Genomic DNA, 23,900 nt, shown 5'->3' on the forward strand with positions numbered 1-23,900 from the left:
ACGTTTCCCGTCAGGCGCTGCGGCGGGTTCTCGTTGCCATGGCAGCGACGGACGCGGCCTACCGCCCTTCCTCTGGCTCCTCCCGGCGATGGACGTTTACCGGCCGCGCTATTACACCCCGAAGGAGGTGGAGGTGCACAACCGGCCCTGGGACCTCTGGGTCTCCTACATGGGGCGGGTCTATGACCTCAGCCCCCTGGCCGAGGCCTACAAGGGTAACGCAGGCAGCCTCTCGCTCTTCCCTATGGCGGCCCCGGGGCAGCTGGCAGATTTCCCCCCCCAAAAAAGTGGGGGGGGGGCGATGAGTGTTCAGACCCCTGGGCCCTCACTTCCGTCCTCTCCCCCATGCTTTTTAATATCTATATGAAGCCGCTGGGAGAGATTATCAGGGGGTTTGGGCTGGGTGTTCATCAGTACAGTGGTACCTCGGGTTAAGTACTTAATTCGTTCCGGAGGTCCGTTCTTAACCTGAAACTGTTCTTAACCTGAAGCACCGCTTTAGCTAATGGGGCCTCCCGCTGCTGCCGCGCCGCCGCTGCACGATTTCTGTTCTCATCCTGAAGCAAAGTTCTTAACTGAATTGAAACTAAATCCTTCAAAGACAGAGGTCCTATGGCTAGGTCGGGATGGCATGGGGATGAGGGACCAACTCCCTTCTCTTGCGGGGGCCCAATTAGTGCCATTGCCTTCCGTTAAGAGTTTGGGTGTAATCCTTGACGCCTCCCTTTCCATGGAGGCGCAAGTTACAGCAACAGCCAAGGCGACATTTTTCCACCTTCGCCGCATCAAGCAGTTGGTCCCTTACCTTTCCCGCCCCGACCTGGCCACAGTGATCCATGCGACGGTCATCTCCAGGCTTGACTACTGTAATTCGCTCTACGTGGGGTTGCCCTTGAAGCTGTCCCAGAAACTCCAGCGGGTGCAGAATGCTGCAGCGAGGCTCCTCACGGGGTCCCTGCCATGGGAGCATGTTCACCCAGTGCTTTTCAAGCTGCACTGGCTCCCGGTGGAGTACAGGGTCAGATTTAAGGTGCTGCTTTTGACCTTTAAAGCCCTTCACGGCCTAGGACCCTCATACCTACGGGACCGCCTCTCCTGGTATGCCCCACGGAGAGCCTCAAGGTCCATAAATAACAACACCCTAGTGGTCCCAGGCCCTAAAGAAGTTAGATTGGCTTCAACCAGAGGCAGGGCCTTTTCAACTCTGGCCCCGGCCTGGTGGAACGCTCTGCCTCATGAGACCAGGGCCCTGCAGGATCTGATTTCTTTCCGCAGGGCCTGTAAGACAGAGTTGTTCCGCCTGGCCTTTGGCTTGGAGCCAATTTGATTCCCTCCCTCTTTTTTTTTTCCTTTTCTTTCTTTTCCTTCTCCTCCTGCGATGAGGCTACATTTTAATATTTTAATGTTCCATTATTTTAATGTTGTATTTTATTTTTGTTTTTAAGTTGTAATCATTCATCTTGTTTTTATTATTGCTTGTAAGCCGCTCTGAGCCCAGCCTTGGCTGGGGTGGGCGGGGTATAAATAAAAAAAAATATTATTATTATTATTAACCTGAAGCACTATTTCTGGGTTAGCGGAGTCTGTAACCTGAAGCGTATGTAACCTGAAGCGTATGTGACCCGAGGTACCACTGTATGCATATGATACCCAGCTCTACCTCTCTTTTAAATCAAAACCAGTGAAGGCAGTGAAGGTCCTGTGTGAGTGTCTGGAGGCGGTTGGAGGATGGATGGTGGCTAACAGATTGAGGTTGAATCCTGACAAGACAGAAGTACTGTTTTGGGGGGGCAGGAGGCGGGCGGGTGTGGGGGACTCCCTGGTCCTGAATGGGGCAACTGTGTCCCCGAAGGACCAGGGGCGCAGCCTGGGAGTCATTTTGGACTCACAGCTGTCCATGGAGGCACAGGTTAATTCTGTGTCCAGGGCAGCTGTCTGCCAGCTCCATCTGGTACGCAGGATGAGATCCTACCTGCCCGCAGACTGTCTCGCCAGAGTGGTGCATGCTCTAGTTTTCTCCCACTTGGACTACTGCAATGCGCTCTACATGGGGCTACCTTTGAAGGTGACCCGGAAACTGCAATTAATCCAGAATGCAGCTCACTCTTCCCTCCTGTGTCGAGATCCCAAATGTGGCCTGTTTTCTCCCCCCCCCCCCCCATAATTTGGAAAATAGCTTGGTGGTAAAGCACATTCTTTACAAGGTCCTCTCCAGCTTTTTTTGTTTTTTAAAGCATTGGTGGGCAACCTGAGGCCTTGGGAGGAAAATGTGGCCCTCGGGGCCTCTATATTTGGCCCTTGGAATTCTCCCCAGACCACGTTTCTCATTGGCCTTGGTTCACAACTTCCTTGAGTGCGTTTGCCTGGCTGGAACACGTCCTTGAACTCCAACAAAGCCTCTTCCCAGGGGCAAAACTAGGCTTTATTTCACCCAGGTCAAAGACCCAGTTTGGCACCTCCCCCCCCCAATTTGTGTACACACACATACAGGCTGGGAACCTCATTGGCGCCCCTTTGGAGGCTTTACCCAGGGCAAAATAACCGAGCTAGTGCCCACGCCCTGCAGCTACGGCTCTGCCTCTTCCTTCCCTGTATAGAAAGGGTGTGGGTGTGTATACACATGCATTATGCTACTCACTTTTGCCTCTGGCCCCATTCATCACTGATCTATGACACTCTTGAGGCTTCCCACAAGGGAGCGTGCTCCCTGCTTCTGATGGGAAATACTACTACTACTACTACTACTACTACTAATAATAATAATAATAATTTATTTATACCCCACCCATCTGGCTGGGCTTCCCCAGCCACTCTGGGCGGCTTCCAAAAAAATATTAAAATACTGTAATACATCAAACATTAAAAGCTTCCCTAAACAGGGCTGCCTTCAGATGTCTTCTAAAAGTCTGGTAGTTGTTGTTCTCTTTGACACCTGGTGGGAGGGCGTTCCACAGGGAGGGCACCACTACCGAGAAGGCCCTCTGCCTGATTCCCTGTAACTTGGCTTCTCGCAATGAGGGAACCGCCAGAAGGCCCTCGGTGCTGGACCTCAGCGTCCGGGCAGAACGATGGGGGTGGAGACGCTCCTTCAGATATAGGCTGCTCTCTATTGGAGACTGTGAAGAAGGACTACCAGTCAAACAAGATAATATGGGGTGTGACTCAAGGATGGGCAAGTTTCACATGTACCTTATTTATATTCTCTGCCTGTCCAGGTGATCTCTTATTGAAGCCTATCCTAGAAGCAGCGGGGAAAGACATTAGCCACTGGTTCAACCCCAAAACCAAAGACGTAAGTACCTGCAGCTCTTGGCACTCCAGGCAACTTAGGGCAGAGATCTTGTCTGTGTGGAAAACTCTTGGAAAATCAGAGTTTTGTTTTACTCTTACAGAATGTTGATGCTTTTTTCCATAGGAGTGTTGCTGGTCATTTATTGTTGTTGTTGTTAAAAATTGGTATACTGCCCTCCATCCACAGATCTCAGGGCAGTTCACAACATAACAATGTAATATAACTACCAGACTTTTAAAATAAAATGTAACATAACTACCAGACTTTTAGAAGACACCTGAAGGCATCCCTGTTTTAGGGAAGCTTTTAGTGTTTGATGCAGTACTGCAATACAATATAATTATAGAATACATGATAAAATACATGATAAAAGCAAGAACAACAAACCAATACCCCTTTCCCTTCCCACAAACACATTAAAAGGGGCATAGGATTTTAATTCTCATCCCAGACTTCCCCAGCTGACTCCTTTGCCTGTGCCTACCCCATTCTCTGGACTGCTATTGGTCCTGCAGATTTTTGTTCTGTTTGCAAAGCTTGCACAATGTCCTGCTTCTGATGGCCTATGTGTACAGATGTGCACTGCTGCACTATGACAGTCTTCGCTAACCTGGTGCCTTACATGTGCTTTGATGGGAAGTTGTTGGCCAAAACTTATCATGGGCACCAGGTTGGCGAAGGCTGCAGCATTAGAAGGAAATGTTGCCAGGGGCAGGATGCTAAAACCACAGCGAGGGAGAAACATGTGCCCACTCCACAATTTAACCAGTGTCCCTCATACATCTTTCTCAGTTCTTTGTAAGTTTATTCCCTTCTTCACAGTCACAGATCTGATTTGTTACATCTTTTATTATTTCCCCTGCATAATTTTCCGCCATCCTTGCTCAGAAAATTGATTTCCCCGCTTTCAGACTTTTCTCTTAAGGACTCATTTGTATCATTACTAGTTTGTTAACAGTTTCCTTGACTTGCTGTCCCAAACAGAATACATTTGAAAGACTCTGTGTTCGGTCCTGAAGGGCAGAGTAAAAAGGAGCAAACATTTCCATCACTGCAAATGCCAAAATAATTGTTTCTGGAATCCCATTTTGGGGCATATTCTGTTTGTCGTGCATGTTGAATCCTCTTATCTCCATGTATCAACCTGTCCCATTTGTAAAGATCCTTAGGAGAGGTGCTTCTTGAGGTTCCGCAGCCAGGAATGGCACATTATGTAGTAACATATTGTATTTTCCTTTTGATGCAAACTTAAAATGTTTCTGTTTTCCCTGGCGTTTACATGATGTAAATTCTGGAACTGCCCATATTTTAAAAAGGTTTTTCAGTATGAAATTTATATTGGTTGCTTTAAGTGATCTTTTTGCCTGCTCCTGAGTTTATGGTGTATATGGGATGGCTGCAACTTGCTGTCCCAGGGTTTGGCAACAATGGTGGGATAGAAATTTACCAAAGAAAGAAAGAAAGACTTATTTGAAGCCACTCCCCTCTTAACTGAGAAAGGCCCTGATTTTCCCTCCTTCCAGATACAGACACACATTAACCCTCTAACAGGATGCCTTAAGTACTACACCCCACAAGGTCGCTTTGTGCACATCCCACCTCCTCTGCCTCGTACAGACTGGGCCAATGACTTTGGCTTGCCCTGGTGGAGAGATGGCAACTACGAGGTGGGCATCTTGTCTGCCAAAACCAGACGCATACGGATCATCAACACTCTGACCTCTCAGGAACATACCCTTGAGGTGAGTCCTGTCCCACCTTCGCAAAGGTAGGATTTAAGAAATAAAAAACACCCAAAATATTATTGGCAATTGTCTCTCTTCCTTTGCTAATGTTCCTCTGATGGGACGGTGATGTGGACCTCGATTCTGCCCGGCTTGTCTGTGCCTCCCCGGGATGTGGAGGCTGAAGGGAACCACTTGGTTTTCAGGTGCATTTGGACCTCCTGTGATTCCACCCATGGATGTAACATGGTGCTTTCCGCAGGTCTGTGCAGAGGAATCCATGTGGGAGATCCTTCGGCGGTACTTGCCCTACAACGCCCATGCGGCCAGCTATACGTGGAAATATGAACGCGTTAACCTAGACATGGATAAGAACCTGCAGCAGAACAACATTCCGGATGAGGATGAGGAATTCTACAATCTCTACATGGATGCTGATGCCTTCACCCCAGCCATCCTGCTCTACTTCAACGATGACCTCACTGAGCTCTAGGTAACCCCAAAATGGAGAAGGAACTGGTCCCGTCTCCAGCCATGCTGCCCCACCCCAGCAGCCCCTCATCTAGATTGCTTATTTATAAGAATATTTATAAACCACCAACTCATTTAAAAAATGCATCATGTGCAATAAAACCTTTCAAATGCCGTAAAATTCTAAAATCATAAGATGCAGAACAAATGACCAACACTGAGTCGAATTAGTTCTCTAAGAAGGCTTGGTTAAACCAGAACAGCAGAGAAAAACAAGCTTCCTCCATTTTCTCGAGGGGCCGTCACATGGCAGATGAAGCAAGCTTGTTTTCTCCTGCTCCTGAGCATAGGACTTGAACCAATTGATTCAAGTTGCAAAAAACAAAATTCCAACTCAACACCAGGAAGAACTTTCTGACAGTAAGAGCCGTTCGACAGTGGAACGGTCTCACTCGGGAGGTGGTGGGCTCTTCTTCCTTAGAGGTTTTTAAAGCAGAAGTTGGATGGCCATCTCTCATGGATGCTTTAATTGAGAGTCTTTCATTGCAGGGGCTGGACTAGATGACCCTTGGAGTCCCTTCCAACTCTACAGTTCTATTTTAGGTGCTTGCCTGATTTCGATAGCTCCAAAATATATTCATTTACCTGATTTATGAGTCACCTTTCCTCCAGAGAGCTCAAGGTAGCATGCATGGCTTTCCCCTCCCCATTTTATCCTCACAATAACCCTTGTGAGGTAGGTTAGACTAAACGGCAGAAAAGAACCAAGGTTACTCTGTGAGCTTCCTGGTTGAGTTGGGATTTGAACCCTGGGCTCCCAGGTCCCAGTTGGGTTGGGCAATATCTGATTTTCAGCATCTGAATATATCACCAACTAAGCATCTCGATATAGCGATAAATCACAATGTCCAAAATAAAGATGCAGCTACGTAGAGGTGTTGGCTGGCTTCACGTTTTTCCTGCATTGTGATTTTTGCCAGGGCCTGCTCTTGTGATTCGCTGTCCCCGGCATGCGGCAGAGGTTGCAGGAATCGAGAGAAGCATTGTCTGGCTTCACAGACTTTCCCACATTGTGATTTTTGCATAGCACACACATTCCCTTACAACTCATTAAGGCTGCTTAGTTACTGGGATACTGAGGAAAGAACCCTGGGAGGAGGGTGAATAGTGGAAGGAGTCTACATTTGGGGACAGCAGGGTTGTCGCCCTTCCTCTGCCAAAAAACCTTTTGAACGAATCTGTAAGAGCTTCAGTAAATGTGTTTCTCAGTCAGAAGAACACCCCCAGATTCTGTGTTTGCAAAGAGGGCACACCCTGCTTTTCCTCCATTGATCAGGAAGGCGTTTCCTCTCAGCCCACCTTGGAACTGGTTACCCAGAAGTCAGCAACAGAGATGGAAAATGGCGTTTGTGAAAATTCACTCTAGACTTGAGATGATGAAGCTGCTGTATTTCAGGGAAACTTTCTGGATAGGAGGTGCCACAGAAAAATTAAAGCCTTTTATACAAAGCAGACACATTGCTAATATTGAGGGAGAAACGGGAACATGAGAGTCAACATGGGCTTGATCCAGTATGAGGCCTGTACCAGGGCACTCTTGGGCCAGTTGTCCCACGTGCCTGGAGTTTGGTATTTGCTGGAAATGAAGGTGTACCAAAAAACGATAATTTCACATGAATGGACCCCTGGAAAAGGATTTCAGCAACCTAGACTTAGGAGCAGTTTAGGATGTAGCCACTAGATGTCAGCAGTGGCTCATCAAGCAGCCATTTTGAGGTCTGTACCGCAACCCTTGAAATGGTTTTAAATATAGAATAATGACTCTAACATTCAGTGGTTGATTATTCTGCAGGGTCATAGCCAATGGGAGAAGCACTGCTGCTGCTTTTCCCTTTTCATTTGGAGCAGGACACACACACACCTCCACTCGCCTTTCCCCACAGCCTTTTGAAATTCAAACTTTGTTATTAAGCTTAATAACATCCTCTGGCTGGTTTTTTTTTTAATTTGTTTTTGTTAAAGATTTTCTTGGTTTACAAAAATACATGCCTTGTCTCTTTTTTTCCAGGTTGTGCAGTCTTCCTTACAAATCAGTTACATTTGTTGTGAGACATTAGTGATGGGGAAGAAGAGGGGGAAGAGGAGGGGTGGGGTGGTGAGGCTTATATTCTTTTGTATAGTGTATGTGTGGCATTTTGGGCCAGCATCCATTGGGTAGGTTCTCTTTCTATTTTTCTATTGCATTTTCTTGGTAGTAAGAGTTATTGGGGGGTAAGGGTGTGGTTGGTTGTCTGTGGTTGTCTGTGGTGGGGTTTGTTTGCATTTGTGAGATGGGGAGGGCTTGTTGGGTCATGTAAGCATCCTCAGGCTGTTGAAACTCTGGGGAGTCCTGGGCTCAAATCCCCACTCAGCCATGAAGCTCAGGGTGACCTTAGGTCAATTGTTTTATCTCAGCCTAACCTACACCACAGGGCTGTTGTGACGGCTATAGGAGAAGAACCATGTAAAGTCACATTGAGCTCCCTGGAGGACAGGCATGATAACAATGTAATAAATAAAACACAGATTCTGCAGTAGTCTTTGCCAACCCCGGTGCCCTCCAGATGTTTTGGGCCGCAGCTTCCATCGGCCCCAGCCAGAATGTGCTAGCTAAGACTGATGGGAATTGTAGTCCAAAACATCTGGAGAGTAACAGGTTGGCAATGCGAATGTAGAGTCGATACCTTTATTATGGCACAAAAAGGAGACTAATTACAATTCCAGCATCTTCTATAATACTGCTGCATTAGCTGGGGTAAAAATTCTCCTCTGCCACAAATCTAGAAACACTGTGGTTTGGGGTCAAATGATTTACAGTGCTACCTCAGGTTAAGTACTTAATTCGTTCCGGAGGTCCGTTCTTAACCTGAAACTGTTCTTAACCTGAAGCACCACTTTAGCTAATGAAGCCTCCTGCTGCTGCCATGCCGCCGGAGCACGATTTCTGTTCTCATCCTGAAGCAAAGTTCTTAACCTCCGGAGCACGATTTCTGTTCTCATCCTGAAGCAAAGTTTCTGGGTTAGCGGAGTCTGTAACCTGAAGCGTATGTAACCTGAAGTGTATGTAACCCGAGGTACCACTGTAATATGTTGATGGAGCCACTACCTAATATCAATACCCTGGTTATCGGAGCCAAACATGGTTCCAAACTTTCGAGCTCAGAATTCATACACAGACAGCACAATCCTGTATCTGTTTACACAGAAGAAAGTCTCAGTGGAACGCACTGCCTGCTCTTTAGGATTGCAGGAGAAATCTGCTTTGTCATCCTGCAGATACAAAAGAACCCTGTATTTGTAGAGAAGCTAAATCTGTATTCACATGTGCTAATGGAAACATGATTTCTGTTCCCAGAATGTCCACTTTTTTCATATATAGAAGTTGGGAAGATAGTGACCTTTCTCTCAGCTGGGAATATGATTTTTCTCCCTTTCTGACGCCTCCATAATTGCCACCAAGCATCACAATTTGTGTTTCTTTTCTCTCATATGGAAAAGAAGTCTCAAGATATTTAACTGCTTTTTAAAAGGCAGTTCTTCAGCTTTGAAAAGACAGAATTTAAAATGCACGCAATTGCTGAAAGAATTCCCAGCTCATCCAGATCCCCTAAGTGCTTCTTCTAGTCAAGATGGTGTTATGTTGCTTCTGAAGTACTCTTTGTCAGACCTCTGAAGGAGATGGCTTTTTTGGGGGGAAGCAGCCACTCTGGACACCTCTCTCCCTTTATGTGCTTTTGCTGTTCAAGCATGCTGCGTCAAGGTTGCTAATCAAAAAATAGTTCTTAGCTAATTGTTGAGAACTGGATGGAACACACACAGAGAGAAAAGGAAATATCAAACACCAGTCCTGGAATATGGGGGTAGGAACATCTGTGGATCATGCGGGGACATCCAGTGTGGCAGAAAAGGAAGCGCTTAGAGCTGAGTCAAGCTAGACTCGGGGGATCAGGGAGGCCTGTGGTGAGCCATAACCCCTCCAGTGAGTGCACTTGTGTGATAATTGCTTTGGTGGGAGAGACAGTAACAGCTGGGCTCCCTGCTTGCTAACCTGTGTCTGTAGGCAAAGTGATGGTGGTGCTGTGTGTGTGTGTGTTGCTGGGAGATCTTGCTTTAGAAGAAGAGCATGACAGAACTCAGGGGAGGCTATTGAAAAAGCAATCCCAGCCTCTTAGCTTCTAAAGGCTACAGCCTACCCAGTCTCACAAAGCTTGCTTAGTGCTGGAGGCCTATCAGAAATGGAAGAACCATAGATAATTCCTATGCTTAGCACAAAAGAAATGTAAGGAATTCACCGGCTGCCAATTTGCTACGTGGCCTAGTTCAAGGTGTTACTAATAGTATATCAATTTTATAATGAATGATTTTAGAGAGTTGTTTGTGCTGTACTTTTGTACTATTTTATTGTTGTTAGCCGCCCTGAGCCCGGCTTCGGCTGGGGAGGGCGGGATATAAATAAAATTTATTATTATTATTATTATTATTATTATTATTATTATTATTATTATTATATAAAGCCCCAAACCGTTTACCTGTGAGATCACCTTCTATGTCCACACGACTGCTTGGATCAGCAGAACTGGCACTTTTACAGGTGCCACACAATATTTGTTCCACATCTGTAAGAAATGGATCTTTTAGTTGTCAGCACCCACAATTTGGAACTTCCTGCCAATTTATTGTACTCTCTTTTTTCTCCTGCTAAAATCATTTTTTCTTAGAAAGGCCTACCCAGATACATTGAATTTTGATATGTTTTCAGTTTAGCACTGATTTATATGTTTTGAATAGTTGTTTTTAATGGTTTTAACCAATAATTTTACTGTTTTATTCTTTTTGTAAACCGCATTGAGTTTTTTTACAATCAAGCGGTGTGTGATTTTTTTGAAATAACGAAAAGACTGTTTCCTTAGAAATTTGCATACTGAGCCAGAATAATTCAAAGTGTAAGGTAAAGGTAAAGGTACCCCTGCCCGTACGGGCCAGTCTTGCCAGACTCTGGGGTTGTGCGCCCATCTCACTCAAGAGGCCAGGGGCCAGCGCTGTCCGAAGACACTTCCGGGTCACGTGGCCAGCGTGACATCGCTGCATCTGGCGAGCCAGAGCCGCACACGGAAACGCCGTTTACCTTCCCGCAAGTAAGCGGTCCCTATTTGTCTACTTGCACCCGGGGGTGCTTTCGAACTGCTAGGTTGGCAGGCGCTGGGACCGAGCAGCGGGAGCGCACCCCGCCGCGGGGATTCGAACCACTGACCTTTCGATCGGCAAGCCCTAGGCGCTGAGGCTTTAACCCACAGCGCCACCCGCGTCCCAATTCAAAGTGTACTTTGAGCCAAGTAAGCATTAAACACACCAACCCCAAATACATTGTGCAGAAGCAGGTTCTACTGCTATCAGTGCAGCTTCCTTTCATATGATGTATTTATGATTGGGGTCTCCATCCCTCTGAAGCCTGATTAATTTCTTTTTAGTGTGTTTTCAAAAGCCTTTCTCCTGTTGCTATCCTAAGATGTTCACAACAATAAATTTCACTTAGAAACCAGGAAACAGGAACTTGCAAATCCATACAGATATTTTAGATATATACATACAATGACATACAACCCCAGAGGGGGCATTAAAACAGAGCAACCGCCCCCACCCCACCCTTAGTGTAAGAAAATAGCATTAGACGCAAATACGGCACAGAATACAGAGGGAAGTTTCACATTTTGGGGTTTCCCTTGGGAAGTTAATTTTATCATTTAGAATAAGTTGGGGGTGTCAAAAGGAAAACCACAGTTTGCAAGGGAGGATGAACCAAAGACTGACAGGTGTCAGAAAGGAGAGGTTAGGGGAAGGATAACAGGAAGGAAACTAACCTTGGATTTTGCACAGTGTTACACCGGCTGGCCTCTGACTCCAGCTGTCTTTCAATAGGCACCCTGCATGCTCCTCACTGCCAACAAAGGTTCGTATAGTTAAAGCTCTGGTTTTCCCAGTAGTGATGTATGGAAGTGAGAGCTGGACCATAAAGAAGGCTGATTGCCGAAGAATGGATGCTTTTGAATTCTGGTGCTGGAGGAGACTCTTGAGAGTCCCATGGACTGCAAGAAGATCCAACCGATCCATTCTGAAGGAAATCAGCCCTGAGTGCTCACTGGAAGGACAGATCCTGAAGCTGAGGCTCCAATACTTGGGCCACCTCATGAGAAGAGAAGACTCCCTGGAAAAGACCCTGATGTTGGGAAAGATGGAGGGCACAAGGAGAAGGGGATGACAGAGGATGAGATGGTGGAACAGTGTTCTGGAAGCTACCAGCATGAGTTTGACCAAACTGTGGGAGGCAGTGGAAGACAGGAGGGCCTGGCCTGCTCTGGTCCAGGGGGTCACGAAGAGTCGGACACGACTAAACGACTCAACAACAACATGCTCCTCACATTAAGCTGCCTGAGCCTCTTCCTGCACCACTTTCCCACTGCTCCTTATGGTTACTGGTGATCCAGTCTCGCTCCTCACAGTCTTCAAAAACTGCACCTGCATGTGGTGCCTATGCCAAAATGAAAACAACAAAAAGCATTATATATACACAAACAAGCTGGCATGCTTGCAGCAGCAACACTGTTGAGTGAAGTGATGGTTCGGGAAGGGTGCATCCCAGGCCAGGAAAGAATAATAATAATAATAACAACAATAATAATTTATTATTTCTACCCCGCCCATCTGGCTGGGTTTCCCCAGCCACTCTGGGCAGCTTCCAGAAAGATTAAAAATACATTAAAACATCAGTCAGTAAAAGCTTCCCTAAACAGGGCTGCCTTCAGATGTCTTCTAAATGTTATATAGTTTATTTCTTTGACATCTGAGGGGAGGGCATTCCACAGGGCGGGTGCCACCACTGAGAAGGCCCTCTGCCTGGTTCCCTGTAACCTCACTTCTCGCAGGGAGGGAACCGCCAGAAGGCCCTCGGAGCTGGACCTCAGTGTCCGGGTTGAACAATGGGGATGGAGACGATCCTTCAGGTATACAGCCCCCCCAAGGCACACCTGGCCTGCTGGTAATAAGCCTGAAAGTATCTGCTGCAGTTGCTCTTACACCTAACTTCCTGGAGTTGTAACAGCAAATGTATGAGCTGAGAGAGGCAACTCTGATCCAGGAGTCCTCTCGGGGTACCAAGTCAGGGTGGGTGGGAGACATAGGAACTAACTCCTAGGGACAAAGGTCCCTTCAGCCCTAATAAAATATATGAGGGGACCATCCTCCCTCCAAGGTGATGGACATTCAAATAGTGTGCCTTGTGATCAGTTTTGCAGGTTGGGACTTACCCTGCCCCCCCTCCAATATTTTATTCAAGTTTGCACCCTTGGTGGAAGGGATGGTTTGCACTGTCTCTTGGTCACTTTGGCTCCATCTACAGTTCTCCTGATGCTTACCTGCATCCATCTTGCTTCCTGATTATCACACTTTATATGAGAGGAAGTGAAGCAGGGTTTGCAAGCTGTATGTGTATAGGTTACCTGGAAGCATCCCAGACCCTGAAATTACTGGGTCCAAACCTGAAACCTAGGGGTGGCCCCCAGTGATGTGAGGGAGGGACACCACTGGTTATATCACAGAGCAGCCCCCAGGTATATCACAAGGGTGGGCCCTGGAGATGGAAGTAAATTGGAAGAGGGGAACAGAGGGCAGACACCTCCAGAGTGCCTATATGCTGTAATTTGAAGCCGGGCTGAAGTTTGCAAGCTGCATGCACAGTCTTCTTAATATATATTTATTTAATTAAAGGAGCTCTCGCCCATCTGGAGTGGCCCAGGCAAACCCGGAAACATCATGTCAGACCTGGAGACCTGGCAACCCAAGGGTAGGCTACTATGCCAAGGAGCAGAACGATCCAGAATTATGTGGCCAAGCACAGTAATGTATCTGTGGTCGTGTTCCTGTTGGGCCTTGCAGTCTGTAATATTTCTCGGTCCGGCAACAGACACCGAGAATGAGAATGAGGAGTAACTTTATTAAAAAGCTTTATTCAGAGGTGCCGCTAAGACCTTCTTTTAGAACTGATACTCAAGGCCTAAGGAACAGGCCAGTTCGTGTGACTCCAGGGCGAGTCGTCAAATTGCCAATGGACAATTAACATGAAGGAAGAGCCAGCAAATTACAAGCTCTGTCATTGCACAATTCACAGGGCCATATGCCAAAACTCTTCAGGCAACATCTGGAGAGCTAGAGGTTAGCTGCCCCTGGTGCAAATGATACTAATCTGGGTGGGCCAATGGCTTGCCTCTGTATAAAGCAGCTTCCTCCATTCCTAACTGCTCTCTGTCCACATTTGCAGCTGCCTCATTGGGAACATGCCTCGCATTCCTCCCTCTGTCCCTTCTAGGGGGGGTGGCATTAAGCTCTCTCCCCCCCAGCTGTGGCAGAGATAATGGGCATCTGTCTACTCCCATGCTATGCCAACAAGGCCGCAGGCTGTCACATCAGGCCAGCTGTCCTTTCTCCCTGCCCCCTTGGATGGGTGCTGTCCCTGGTAGCTGCAGCAGAAGGGAAAAAGTATCACCCCTCTCTGCAAGTGGGGATTATGTAGTGAGACTTGAAGGTTGACCATGCTCTTGTGGTGTGGTGCTGGCAGGTCCCATAACCTCAGGGAGGCTCGGACTTGTATAGAGAACAGATGGACTTGCGACCGCTGTCCTCTGTCTGTGAAAAGGGAACCCTGCCCACTCTGCCTCGAAAGAACAGCTGCTCTTGGCCTATGATGCCTGGTTTTTTCCTTTTTTCTTCTACACTTGCAGTGCTTTTGTCTCTCCCTGCACTACCACCTGGTTGTGGCCCCACAGTTGTGGAATCCTGGCCAAAAGAGGCCTGTTTGGCTACGTCACTGCTGAACTTCTGCTGCACTGCAAAGGCATGGCCTTTCTCATAGTGCTTGGTGGAGCAGTAATTTCCTGGTAGATTTTAATTGCTGTCTGGCAACCCTTAAGCTGCAATCCTATACTGCGGCCTTGGTCAACCTGGTGCCCTCCAGATGTTTTGTACTACAGCTCCCATCAGCCTTAGCTAGCGTGGAACTGATGCAGGGGCATTCATTTTCCCATTTTCCCCACTTTCATTTTTAAGTTTAATTTTTCATTTAATTTTGCATTCCATTGGCACAGCTGTGAGACCAGCACATTTTGGGCCCTGCTCTATTAGAACTTTTGCATCCCATATGGTCATTAAAATAAGTTGTAATTACGAGCGTGCACCTCATTAGGCTTATTTCCTCCTCCCTCCCAATCCATTTCCCTTTTGTGTTGTGTCTTTTTATATTGCAAGCCTGGTGGCAGGGACAGTTTGGTTTTTTTTTTCTTTTTAGTGATCCATAAGACACACTGAGAGCCCCCTCCCCCCTTTTTTTTGCCCAAAGAGCTGGATAAAAATTCTGCAAGCAAAAAACTGGGCAGTGAGTCAAGGTCTTATTTCTGAGTAAACATGCAAGGGATTGCACTTTAAAAAAATATTTGTAATGTTTTTACTGAGATTTATTACACTGTTGCATTTTTGTAAGACAAAGGCAGGATATGCTTATTTTTAAAAATGAGACAATTGCTTGTGACCACATGCTCTCTCCTTCCACATATTCATCCCCCCAAAACCAAACTTGTCCCTATGACTTTCTCCTCCCTTGTCTCTCATAAACCATTGCATGATTAGACACTGGTGTTGAATTCTCTACTTTGTCTTTGACATATTTGCCTTATTATAGTGTTGCCTCAAACCAGCCATCAAGCGGTTAATGCTTAGTGACAGCCACTGTTTAAGCTTCTGTGGTATGAGGTGGAGAATGAGGCTATGTGATATACTGGTTAGCGACCAGGTTCAAATCCCTGTTCAGCCATTGAGCTTGCTTAATGCCCTTTAGCCTTTCACCACCACCCTCTCAATCTAGCCTTACCACACATGGTTGTTGTGAGTCGTGGGGAACTTACACTTGCAGGAGCGACGTCTCAATGCTTTCCACATGTGCTGCATCAGGAAGAATTTTGGGTGTCCCATGGCAGGGCACAGTCTCAAACAAGGATGTGCTCTCCCAAGTCCACATTCCCAGTATGTTCATGCCCCTGTCTCAGCAAGCCTATGCTGGCTTGGTGGCAGTGGCGTAGCGTGGGTTGTCAGCACCCGGGGCAAGGCAAGTAATTTGCACAACCTAACCCGTGGATTTGCGCCCCCTAACCCTAACTCCAGATGTTGCGCCTGGTGCGGCCAGCCCCCCCTGCACCCCCCACGCTACGCCACTGCTTGGTGGTGGAAGATGTTAGGATCCCAAAGGATGTGCTCTATAGGGAGCTGCCTTCAGACACCAGGCCTGTCGGCAGACCATATGAAGGCTGGCAACATCGACCCCACAGTGTGGGAGTCCCTTGCAGATGACCACAACACCTGGAGACAATCAGTCAGGTCGCTTCTGTAGAAACACAACCTCAGGAGAAATTAACATTGGGAGGAGTGCAGAGAGAAGAAATGCCATGGTGTATCTGTAACAGTGAAACTGGACATCTTCATCTGCCGCAGCTGCAACAAAACATGTCTCTCCCAGTTGCCACAGCCACAGCAGGTACTGTAACTAACGGCTTGACTTCACTCTCAAAGGCTCACTCTTCCATTGTCTCCCAAGATGGAGCGGGTGCTGGCAGGTTGTTGTGAGGATAACCATTCTAGGCCAACCTTTAGCTCCTTGGAGGGAAGACAGGGTGTAGATTTAGTAAAATAAATAAAATGACTGGCTCCGTGAGGTCTAAAGCAGTCACCAATAGCAGGCTGGCCTGCTGTACAATGCCTGGCTCCCTCCCTGCTCTGTAGCGCCTACTCTAAACCCTTGACTATAAATGAACAGGATGGCTAATGCTTACATCCAATCAGTTGTGGGTTCTTATGAACTTTTAACATATTTCAATCTGGCTATCCTTTCATCTGGTAAAATCGTGGGGTGGGGAAATGGCTCAAGCTGTCCACAATCCAGTGCCTTGCGATGGAAGAGAAGACACACCAATACAGCTGTGGTTGAAGGAAACACTAGAGAATGTGACCTCTGACCTGGAAATCCTCCAGTGATTCTCATTTCCTAGTGAGCCAAAATTCCTAGCACCAGTTGCAGAGACATGCGGGTTATGGAAAAACAAATCTCCCCCAAAATCAGTTATAATTTTTCCAGAAGTCTTAAGACATTTGAGGATTTTGCCAAGAGGTGGGAGTGCTTGCTCTTGGTTTCTGAATGCTGGAAGGTGTCAATAAACCGCCTGAGGTCAGGGGGGATGAATTTGCAACAGATGCCACCTGCACTCTGATTTTCTGAATCAAAGTGTATAATTCCCGTGTTTCCACAGGCTTTCACAGAAGTGTGTATGTGTGTCTACGTCAGTCACATTGTAATCAGCAGGGGAAAGGCCTTGAAAGATTTCTTCCCACCCCCGAGCCAAACAGCAGCAGTTCCCTTGAGGGAAGAGCAGGCTTGTGGGGTAATGAGCAACACATCTTTGACCCTCTTGAAAGACAAGATGCAGTTGTGTGTGAGAGCTGTTGAAATAAATTCTACATTTCCCCTATTAGTATCATGCTGCAGGTTCCTTGATAGGATTCCTGACACTTAACTGCATTGTGAAAAAAACATCAAAGGCAGAGAAGAGACAGAAGGAAAAGGATGTTTTCCTTTTTTCATGCTGTTCCCTTGAGCAAGGCGGACCAAGCCACAAACAACTCAGGTCAAGATTCAAAAGGGATTTCCCCCTCCTTCTTTGGAAATTTGTACTTTGTTCTCGTTGCTTCATTTTTAACCGGCAGGCAATATAATGCACTGATGTAGTGAAATTCCAAGTTTTAAATTCAGATGATGCTGGACCGCTTGATCCCTTCTCGTCCCCACCAGGAAGAGACATGCTCTGTATACGAATAAAAAAAAGGCCACTTTAATGTAAAATGGTTTTGATAGCATGAAACCTCCAAAGCTCTTCCTGGAGCATTGGCTTCCAGCATTGCCAGGCGAATGTTTCAACATGAGTGAATGGGATTGGCGCCCAAGCTCCTGGAGGGCTTCAGAGGGTGTTGCGTTAAATATAAAAGCCACATGGGGGATAACATTCGCTTGGCAAACGGTGTCTCCTGCAGGCACAGTTAGTCCTCTGTGGACGCTTGTAACTAGTCTACAGGGGAATAAGCTTAGGCTTAGGTTAAACACTTTCACTGGAGAGCAGCCATGTTTTAATAGCTGGGATTGCCCTCCAATTCTTCCCCCTAAAATGAAGTTTAGCCCTGCAAATAATTTAAAATAAGGGTACGACTGACCGCAATACTACCTTCACTGAGAGTGATTCAGATGTGATGCTGCATGATATCAAACACACTTGCATGAAAAAAAGCCCCAATGTGAGGTCAGTGCAACTTTCAGGTGCCATTTCATGCGGGGTTTTTTTTTTTTTATACTTCCAACAAAATACAGATAGAAGAAAATTGACAAACTTGTTCTCTTCAAAATTGATTAGAAGGCTGATCAACTTTGCCACCAGGCCTAGTTCAGAATTACGGGGAAGTCACCTGCAATTCGATTTCAATGTCAATAAAGTTGAAGTATTTTGAAAACAAGCATCATAGAAGCCTCCACTAAAGTATTTTGGGGTATTTGGATACTGCAAGAATAAGAGAATTGCCTCTGGAATAGTTTGTAAGCATTGTGTTTGTACACAATCCTTTGGCAAGGCCCTCATTCAGCAACAGGATCTTAACCTCAAAATTTCTCTTAAATATCTGGAAGTGGGTGGGTCGGGTCCAAAATTTCCCAGAATCATTTGTAAAAAATGAAAATCTAATGAAGACAGTGAAATATATATTTTTTTAAATCAGCACAGATTTGTGTCTCATAAAAATGTGGGATGTGTGAAACCAACAGTGGTTTATTTTAGAAATGGATTTTTAAAGTGATATGAGCATTATACTTTTATATTGCCAGAGTAGTGTAAGACTGAAGTTGGGGAAAATATGTTTTAAGTTTTTTTTTAATTCCCATGTCAGATCCAATGGGCAGAAGCAGTTATCCAGTAGTCCCCAACAACAGAGTTGATTTTTATTTGTAGTTTCCTTATGCAGGTAGGACAACTCAGGTGAGTCAAACATTACACTTTGCAGGGTCAGTACTCTGACACATGCTTGGATTCAGTTTAGTTGGGTTCAAGGATTTTGTAGGCTGAAGATACCTCAATAGCTGTAACTTCCCATCATGGGTATTAGCTTGGTAGTGAGTGACCTGCAATGTGAACTAGAATCTATGTAATTTGCAAACTTGCACTTCAGTTCTTCACTTCTATCATGTCCCTTCCAAACTCCATCTTTTTGTGTGGGGTATTTTGCTATATGGAATGGCTCACGGACAGCTTGGTTTTGCAGGCCTTATTTGTGCAGACAGGACAGTCTCACTTGCCCCAACATAACAGACACTAAAATGAGAGATTATCAGAGCCACCTGGTTTGGGAAAAAACAAAGAATTGAGTCCTTTAAAACTTCCTGTTGGTTCCTCCATTATTATTAGAGGGTTTGAGATCAAAGGCCACAAATAAAAGGAAAGCTAACTTTTTCAAAACTGTATTTTAAGTCTTAAACTCAAATTATCTAGATGCATGAGGCTTGTCCAAAAATAAAAGGTGATAGCCATCCTTCATTATTATAAAATGCTTCTCCATTTTACTTATTAATTTCCCTTTAGTGGTACATTCTTTTCCCATTTATAAAACAGGGAGAGAAAGTAAGGGCCACAATCCGTAAGAGACGTATACATCCTTACGCCCAGCGACTTTCTTGGGACTTCAATGTACCACACTCAGTGTTGGATTGTGGCCATAATTATTTTCAAAATCAGCTCAAAAAAAAAAAATCCCCAACATTTGGGTGAGAGAAGGAGGGGAACCTTTGTAATCAAGGTATTTGCTAAAACTACACTTTCATATTAAATTGATTTACCCCAGTGGGGCAAACACGATAGGGTAAATTCGGGGGGGGGTGTTTAAGGGAGCAAAATATATTTATTAGGATAGACTTTACACACAGAAGTTAGGAAGGGGGAAAAAAACCCTTTTAAAAAACAAAACAGCAGTCATCTAGAAAAACAGTGAAATCCACTAATGTGAGCAGGGATAAAATATTTTAATGAATTGCAGTAATCAGTGGGGTTTTTCTACTTCTCTTCTTCCTTTCTTGCCCTAGAGGAAAAGGAGAGAAATAAACCACTCCCTTCTGAAGTATTTAAAGTTAGAAGAAGAAGAAGAAGAAAAAAGGGGGGAGGAAAAAAACCACCCCTATTCTTTTTTTCCCTTCTCTTGTGCTAGTAAAGCAGACACAGACACACACAAAAGTCATGGTCTTACTAGTATGGAACTAGTTAACCTTTAACAATTTTATGCTGATGTCATAACTGAGCATGAGTACTGATTAATCCAACCTTTTCTCTCTCTCTCTTCCCCCCTCCCTGTAAAAAATATTTTTATTGAGGGAGGTGGGGGGGAGAGCATAAGAAAAAAAGAAATAATTTAGAGCAGCCATCTTTGTTTTATGCAGAAATCTTGTCAGTTTCCCCCCAGTGCCAGGAATGTCTAAATATTGTTCATGATCACAGATCTTGGAGATTGAAAAGAAAATATAACAGCAAGAAGAAAAAGCCTTTATCTTTATTATCATTTTCGTTTTCTTGCATGTTTTTTTCCCCCCTTTTAAATTTGGAGCTGATTTTTTTTTTTTGAAAGGGGGGAGATCTTTTTAACCCTATGGAAGAGGGGGTTAAAATTAAGCCAGCCATTTTGTTTTTTATATAGGGGGGGCCCTATATATTTTTTTACCTCCTGGGGGGGTCTGTTTTAAAAATAATTTAAGGGCGGCCATTTTTGTTTCTTGGTCTTGTGGAAAATATTATCCTGAACTCCCCCCTCAGAATTTAAATATATCTTTACTCCCCCCTTCGTTTTTTTTAATTTTTTTTTTTTTTAAAGAAGGGGGTCGAGGAAACATTTCCAGGAAGGACAAAGTTGTAAAGAAGGAGAGTTGTTTTCATTCATGGGACTTTTTTTTTATTTTTTAACTGAGGTGATCTGAAGTGGGGGAGAGCTTTTTGTGTGTGAGAGAGAGGGAGAGAGGGAAGGGGGGTTGCCCCCCCTTCTGCTTTTCTCTTGTGTTTCCCCCACCCCCCTCCTCCAGCACCACCATGGCTTCCCCTCTGAGGGAGGACGAGGAAAAGGAGGAGGAGATGGTGGTGTCTGAGGTGGAGGGGGACGAAGACGAAGAGGAGGAAGAGGAGGAGGAAGAAGAAGGAGCAGGGGACAACAGCCCAGGCGACATATTCCCGCCTGCTGTTCAGGCTGAGGAGGCTGCTCCACTGACACCGACAGCATCCACGCCGGCGGCAGCTGAAGGGACAGAGGCGCCTCCAGGTAAACAGCACCCCTTCCCCCACCCCAGCCTCCCGGTCGCCCCTTTAAATTGACCCCTCAGGAGATTCGGCGCTATATTAACCACCACAAAAAAAAAATACGAAATCTGCCCCGCCGCCTTCGGAACTGGCGGGAGGGCGGTGGATTTTCGGGGGGGGGAGGGGAGGGCGGCTTGTTTGTAAACAACTAACGGCTTTCGAACGCCGAGGGGCCGGGAGTTCCATCCCGCCGCCCTCCTCGCGCCAACCGCCCGCCCGCGAACCGCCGTTCCCCGCGCGCGCGCGCGCTGCCCAACGGCTTTGGAATGTTGAGGGACCCGGAGTTCCACCCCCCTTCTTTCTTTTTTTTTAGCCTCTCCTCCCCTCGCCCGTTGCCCTTCGCTGCAATGAGCCTCACCCAGCGCCGACTGCCCCTTTGCCCGGCGGCCTTTGGGAACCTTCCCGAGGGCGGGGGTGGGGTCGGGGGTCCACGTCCGAGCCAGCCGCCCCTCCCCCCCCCTCCAGCCGCCGCCGCCGCCGGCCAAATGGCTCGAGAGTCCCAGTCTGCCTGGAAGGAGGCTGAGGAGAGCGCGTGGGGCGAGGGAGACCAGCGGGGCTGAGGTGGCTGGGGGGGGGGCTCTTGTTTCAAATCACCCCTACTTAATAATAATAATATCCAACGCTTTCTGAAAGTTGTTGTCCCCCCGTTATTTGACACCCCGTCGCAGCTTTCCTCAGGGTGTGTTTGTGGGGGGAGGGGCGGTTTGTTTTGTAAACAGCCTCACCCTCGACTTGGGGATTTTGGGGGGGGGGCGGTTATCAATAAAAGAGATATACAAATATATACAAATCAATAAAAGAGAGAGATACTGCCCCCATTAATTGTTGTTAAAAGGACCCCCACTTTTTTTTACCTGACCCCCCTGTTTTTAGGGGGGTTAGCGAGTGGGCACCCCATCTCTGGAGAATGGGAGCCATGCCAGCGTCACGTGAGGGAATAAGCCCCAAACTCCCTCGTCCTCTTTGGGCCTGAGCGGCGAGAAGTTGTGGCAAGTGCAACTTTTTTTTGGGGGGGGTAACACATGCATTGAGAGTGTTTATTCTTACGGTTGGCAGGAAGGGTTATAAGCCTGGCACAGGTGGCTGAAAGGGCCGTGCATTTCGGATAAATGGGGTTGTGGGGGACGCCTTGTGATTTGGGGGCAGGGAATGTGAGGTGAGGCGCATGTCAGATAAGCGTGCCCTAGAGGTGATGGGAGCAGCTGGCTACTTGGTGGCCATATGCCAGTTTTGACAGGAGCAGAGAGGGCTGCCTGACAGCAGGGCAACAGGACTGAAGGGAGCGGAGAGGCCTGTGTTTGGGGATTATGAGAGGCAGGAGCCTCTTTGTAGTGGGGCCAGTTGTCAGGATTGGAACAGGAGGCCTCTGTCCTTGAGAGAGTGGGCTTGGCAGACTTACGGTACTTGGGATGAAGATTTAGAAACTGCAGGGGCAGAACACTTTCTGCGAAACCCGATTGGAACAAGGCCGATGTTTCATTGATCGGGACCTATTGTTCATAGTTTTATAGGCCCATTGATTGGAATCGGGTGGTAGTGGATGGCTCCTCATGGGAAAGGGACTCTGGATGTGTGTGGATCAGGAGCCTTTGTTGCCTTTTGATCTTACAGTCAGTCGTAATAATATTTATTCAGCCCCTGCATGTGTTTTTTATTATTATTACAAAAATCAATAAAAACAGGCTCAAACCACAGAGGATCATTCTAAGAAAGATGAATAAAAACGGAAGGCGAAGCACATACAGGAGAACAGTAAGGCCCAATCCATGTGACAGGAAAGGCGGTTGGACCATTAAGCAGGTCTAGACATTGAGGGTTGCGTATTGAAATGCAAGTTGGGTAACTTTGAGGCCAAATTGGTGATGTCAGGAGTGTAGCTCATATAAGGCAGTATATATGGGGGAAATTCCTCTTGCATTTTTAAAGGCCTAGACAGACTTGCCAAGACACATTCAGATATCCCACGTAGTGGCTAGCAAGAGATACTTAAACATTAAAAACTATCACAACACTAAAAGGGTAAAGGACCCCGTCAGTTAAATCCAGCCGCGAACGACTCTGGGGTTGCTGCGCACATCTCGCTTTACTGGCTGAGGGAGCCGGTGTTTGTCCACAGACAGTATTTCCGGGTCATGTGGCCAGCATGACTAAGCCGCTTCTGGTGAAACCAAAGCAGCACACGGAAACGCCGTTTACCTTCCCGACGGAGTGGTACCTATTTATCTACTTGCACTTTGACGTGCTTTTGAACTGCTAGGTTGGCAGGAGCTGGGACCAAGCAACAGGAGCTCACCCCGCCGCGGGGATTTGAACCGCAGACCTTCCGATCGGCAAGCCCTAGGCTCAGTGGTTTAGACCACAGCGCCACCCACGTCCCATCACAACACTATGTCTTACTTAAACTGATTATCTGCCCCCTCTAATTATCGGTGACCCTCTGGTCCTCTCTTTCGGTATTGTTAAGGATATCAGATAATTTACAGATGATGAAATTACTGGTACATGTGTTTAAACAAGGTAGGTTTGCTTGCTGGCTCGCTTGCTTCTGGTTTAAATATTAGTGCAGTATGAGCAAAGTGAGAAACAAAATGGCTTTCTGTCATACAAAGTTTACAATTTATTATGCTATGATAACTTGCACAGGAAATGCTTCTTTAGGGTTCATTTCTGCTGACACTGACAGACAATGGCAGTGACTTGTTTTATGGGGCATAGTTAATTCAAAAAGTGCTACCCTGTATCTTGCAGGAACAGGTAACAGTGTAAGCACAGGCTGGATATGAGTGTGCACAAGAAGTTCCTAAATACTTGATATGGTTATCTCACAAGTTGATGGACCCTTTCCACACTCTGACTGTGGCTGAGCAAATTGACCTTGCAGCACCTGCAGTTTTGCCATTTCTAAGAAATGAT

At 46.4% G+C, this 23,900-nt stretch overlaps 2 protein-coding genes and 2 long non-coding RNA genes across 11 annotated transcripts in view; 2 read left to right on the top strand and 2 right to left on the bottom strand.

Annotated features, from left to right (window-relative positions):
• On the top strand, window positions 1-15,133 carry CYB5D1 (cytochrome b5 domain containing 1). 4 transcript variants are annotated; one of them, XM_081887059.1, is made up of 5 exons: window positions 1-215; window positions 3,216-3,292; window positions 4,816-5,034; window positions 5,279-5,509; window positions 13,288-15,133. In XM_081887059.1, exons 1-4 carry the CDS (start codon window positions 89-91, stop codon window positions 5,507-5,509), a joined length of 654 nt encoding a protein of 217 aa, XP_081743185.1. In that variant the 5' UTR covers window positions 1-88; the 3' UTR covers window positions 13,288-15,133. The 4 variants fall into 4 exon arrangements, with proteins under 4 accessions (XP_081743185.1, XP_081743183.1, XP_081743182.1 ...); XM_081887057.1 differs by lacking the exon at window positions 13,288-15,133 and adding an exon at window positions 8,882-9,085; XM_081887056.1 differs by lacking the exon at window positions 13,288-15,133 and adding an exon at window positions 6,468-8,300.
• Window positions 5,260-12,155, bottom strand: LOC309355911. Of its 3 annotated transcripts, none has more exons than XR_014162611.1 (4): window positions 11,926-12,155; window positions 11,385-11,447; window positions 10,056-10,142; window positions 5,260-5,392 (listed from the first exon to the last, which is right to left on the bottom strand). It is a non-coding gene; the product is annotated as an uncharacterized lncRNA (long non-coding RNA). The 3 variants fall into 3 exon arrangements; XR_014162612.1 differs by lacking the exon at window positions 5,260-5,392 and adding an exon at window positions 8,616-8,796; XR_014162613.1 differs by lacking the exon at window positions 5,260-5,392 and adding an exon at window positions 9,219-9,326.
• Window positions 15,134-16,468: 1,335 nt separating the features above from the next.
• LOC309355918 lies at window positions 16,469-18,821 on the bottom strand. Its single transcript, XR_014162623.1, has 3 exons — window positions 18,678-18,821; window positions 17,835-18,630; window positions 16,469-17,420 (listed from the first exon to the last, which is right to left on the bottom strand). It is a non-coding gene; the product is annotated as an uncharacterized lncRNA (long non-coding RNA).
• A 747-nt stretch (window positions 18,822-19,568) lies between these two features.
• The window catches only part of CHD3 (chromodomain helicase DNA binding protein 3), a 63,770-nt gene continuing 59,438 nt past the window's right edge, over window positions 19,569-23,900 (top strand). For 2 of the 3 annotated variants that reach the window (XM_081886664.1, XM_081886663.1), the window contains exon 1: window positions 19,569-20,949. In XM_081886664.1, the coding sequence (XP_081742790.1) occupies window positions 20,724-20,949 (226 nt within the window). In that variant the 5' untranslated portion in view covers window positions 19,569-20,723. The remainder of the gene's footprint in view (window positions 20,950-23,900) is intronic. The other variant, XM_081886662.1, reaches the window with a different exon arrangement.

Source organism: Podarcis melisellensis (genome assembly GCF_964234715.1).
Source record: "Podarcis melisellensis genome assembly, chromosome: 13".
NCBI classification, from domain to species: domain Eukaryota; kingdom Metazoa; phylum Chordata; class Lepidosauria; order Squamata; family Lacertidae; genus Podarcis; species Podarcis melisellensis.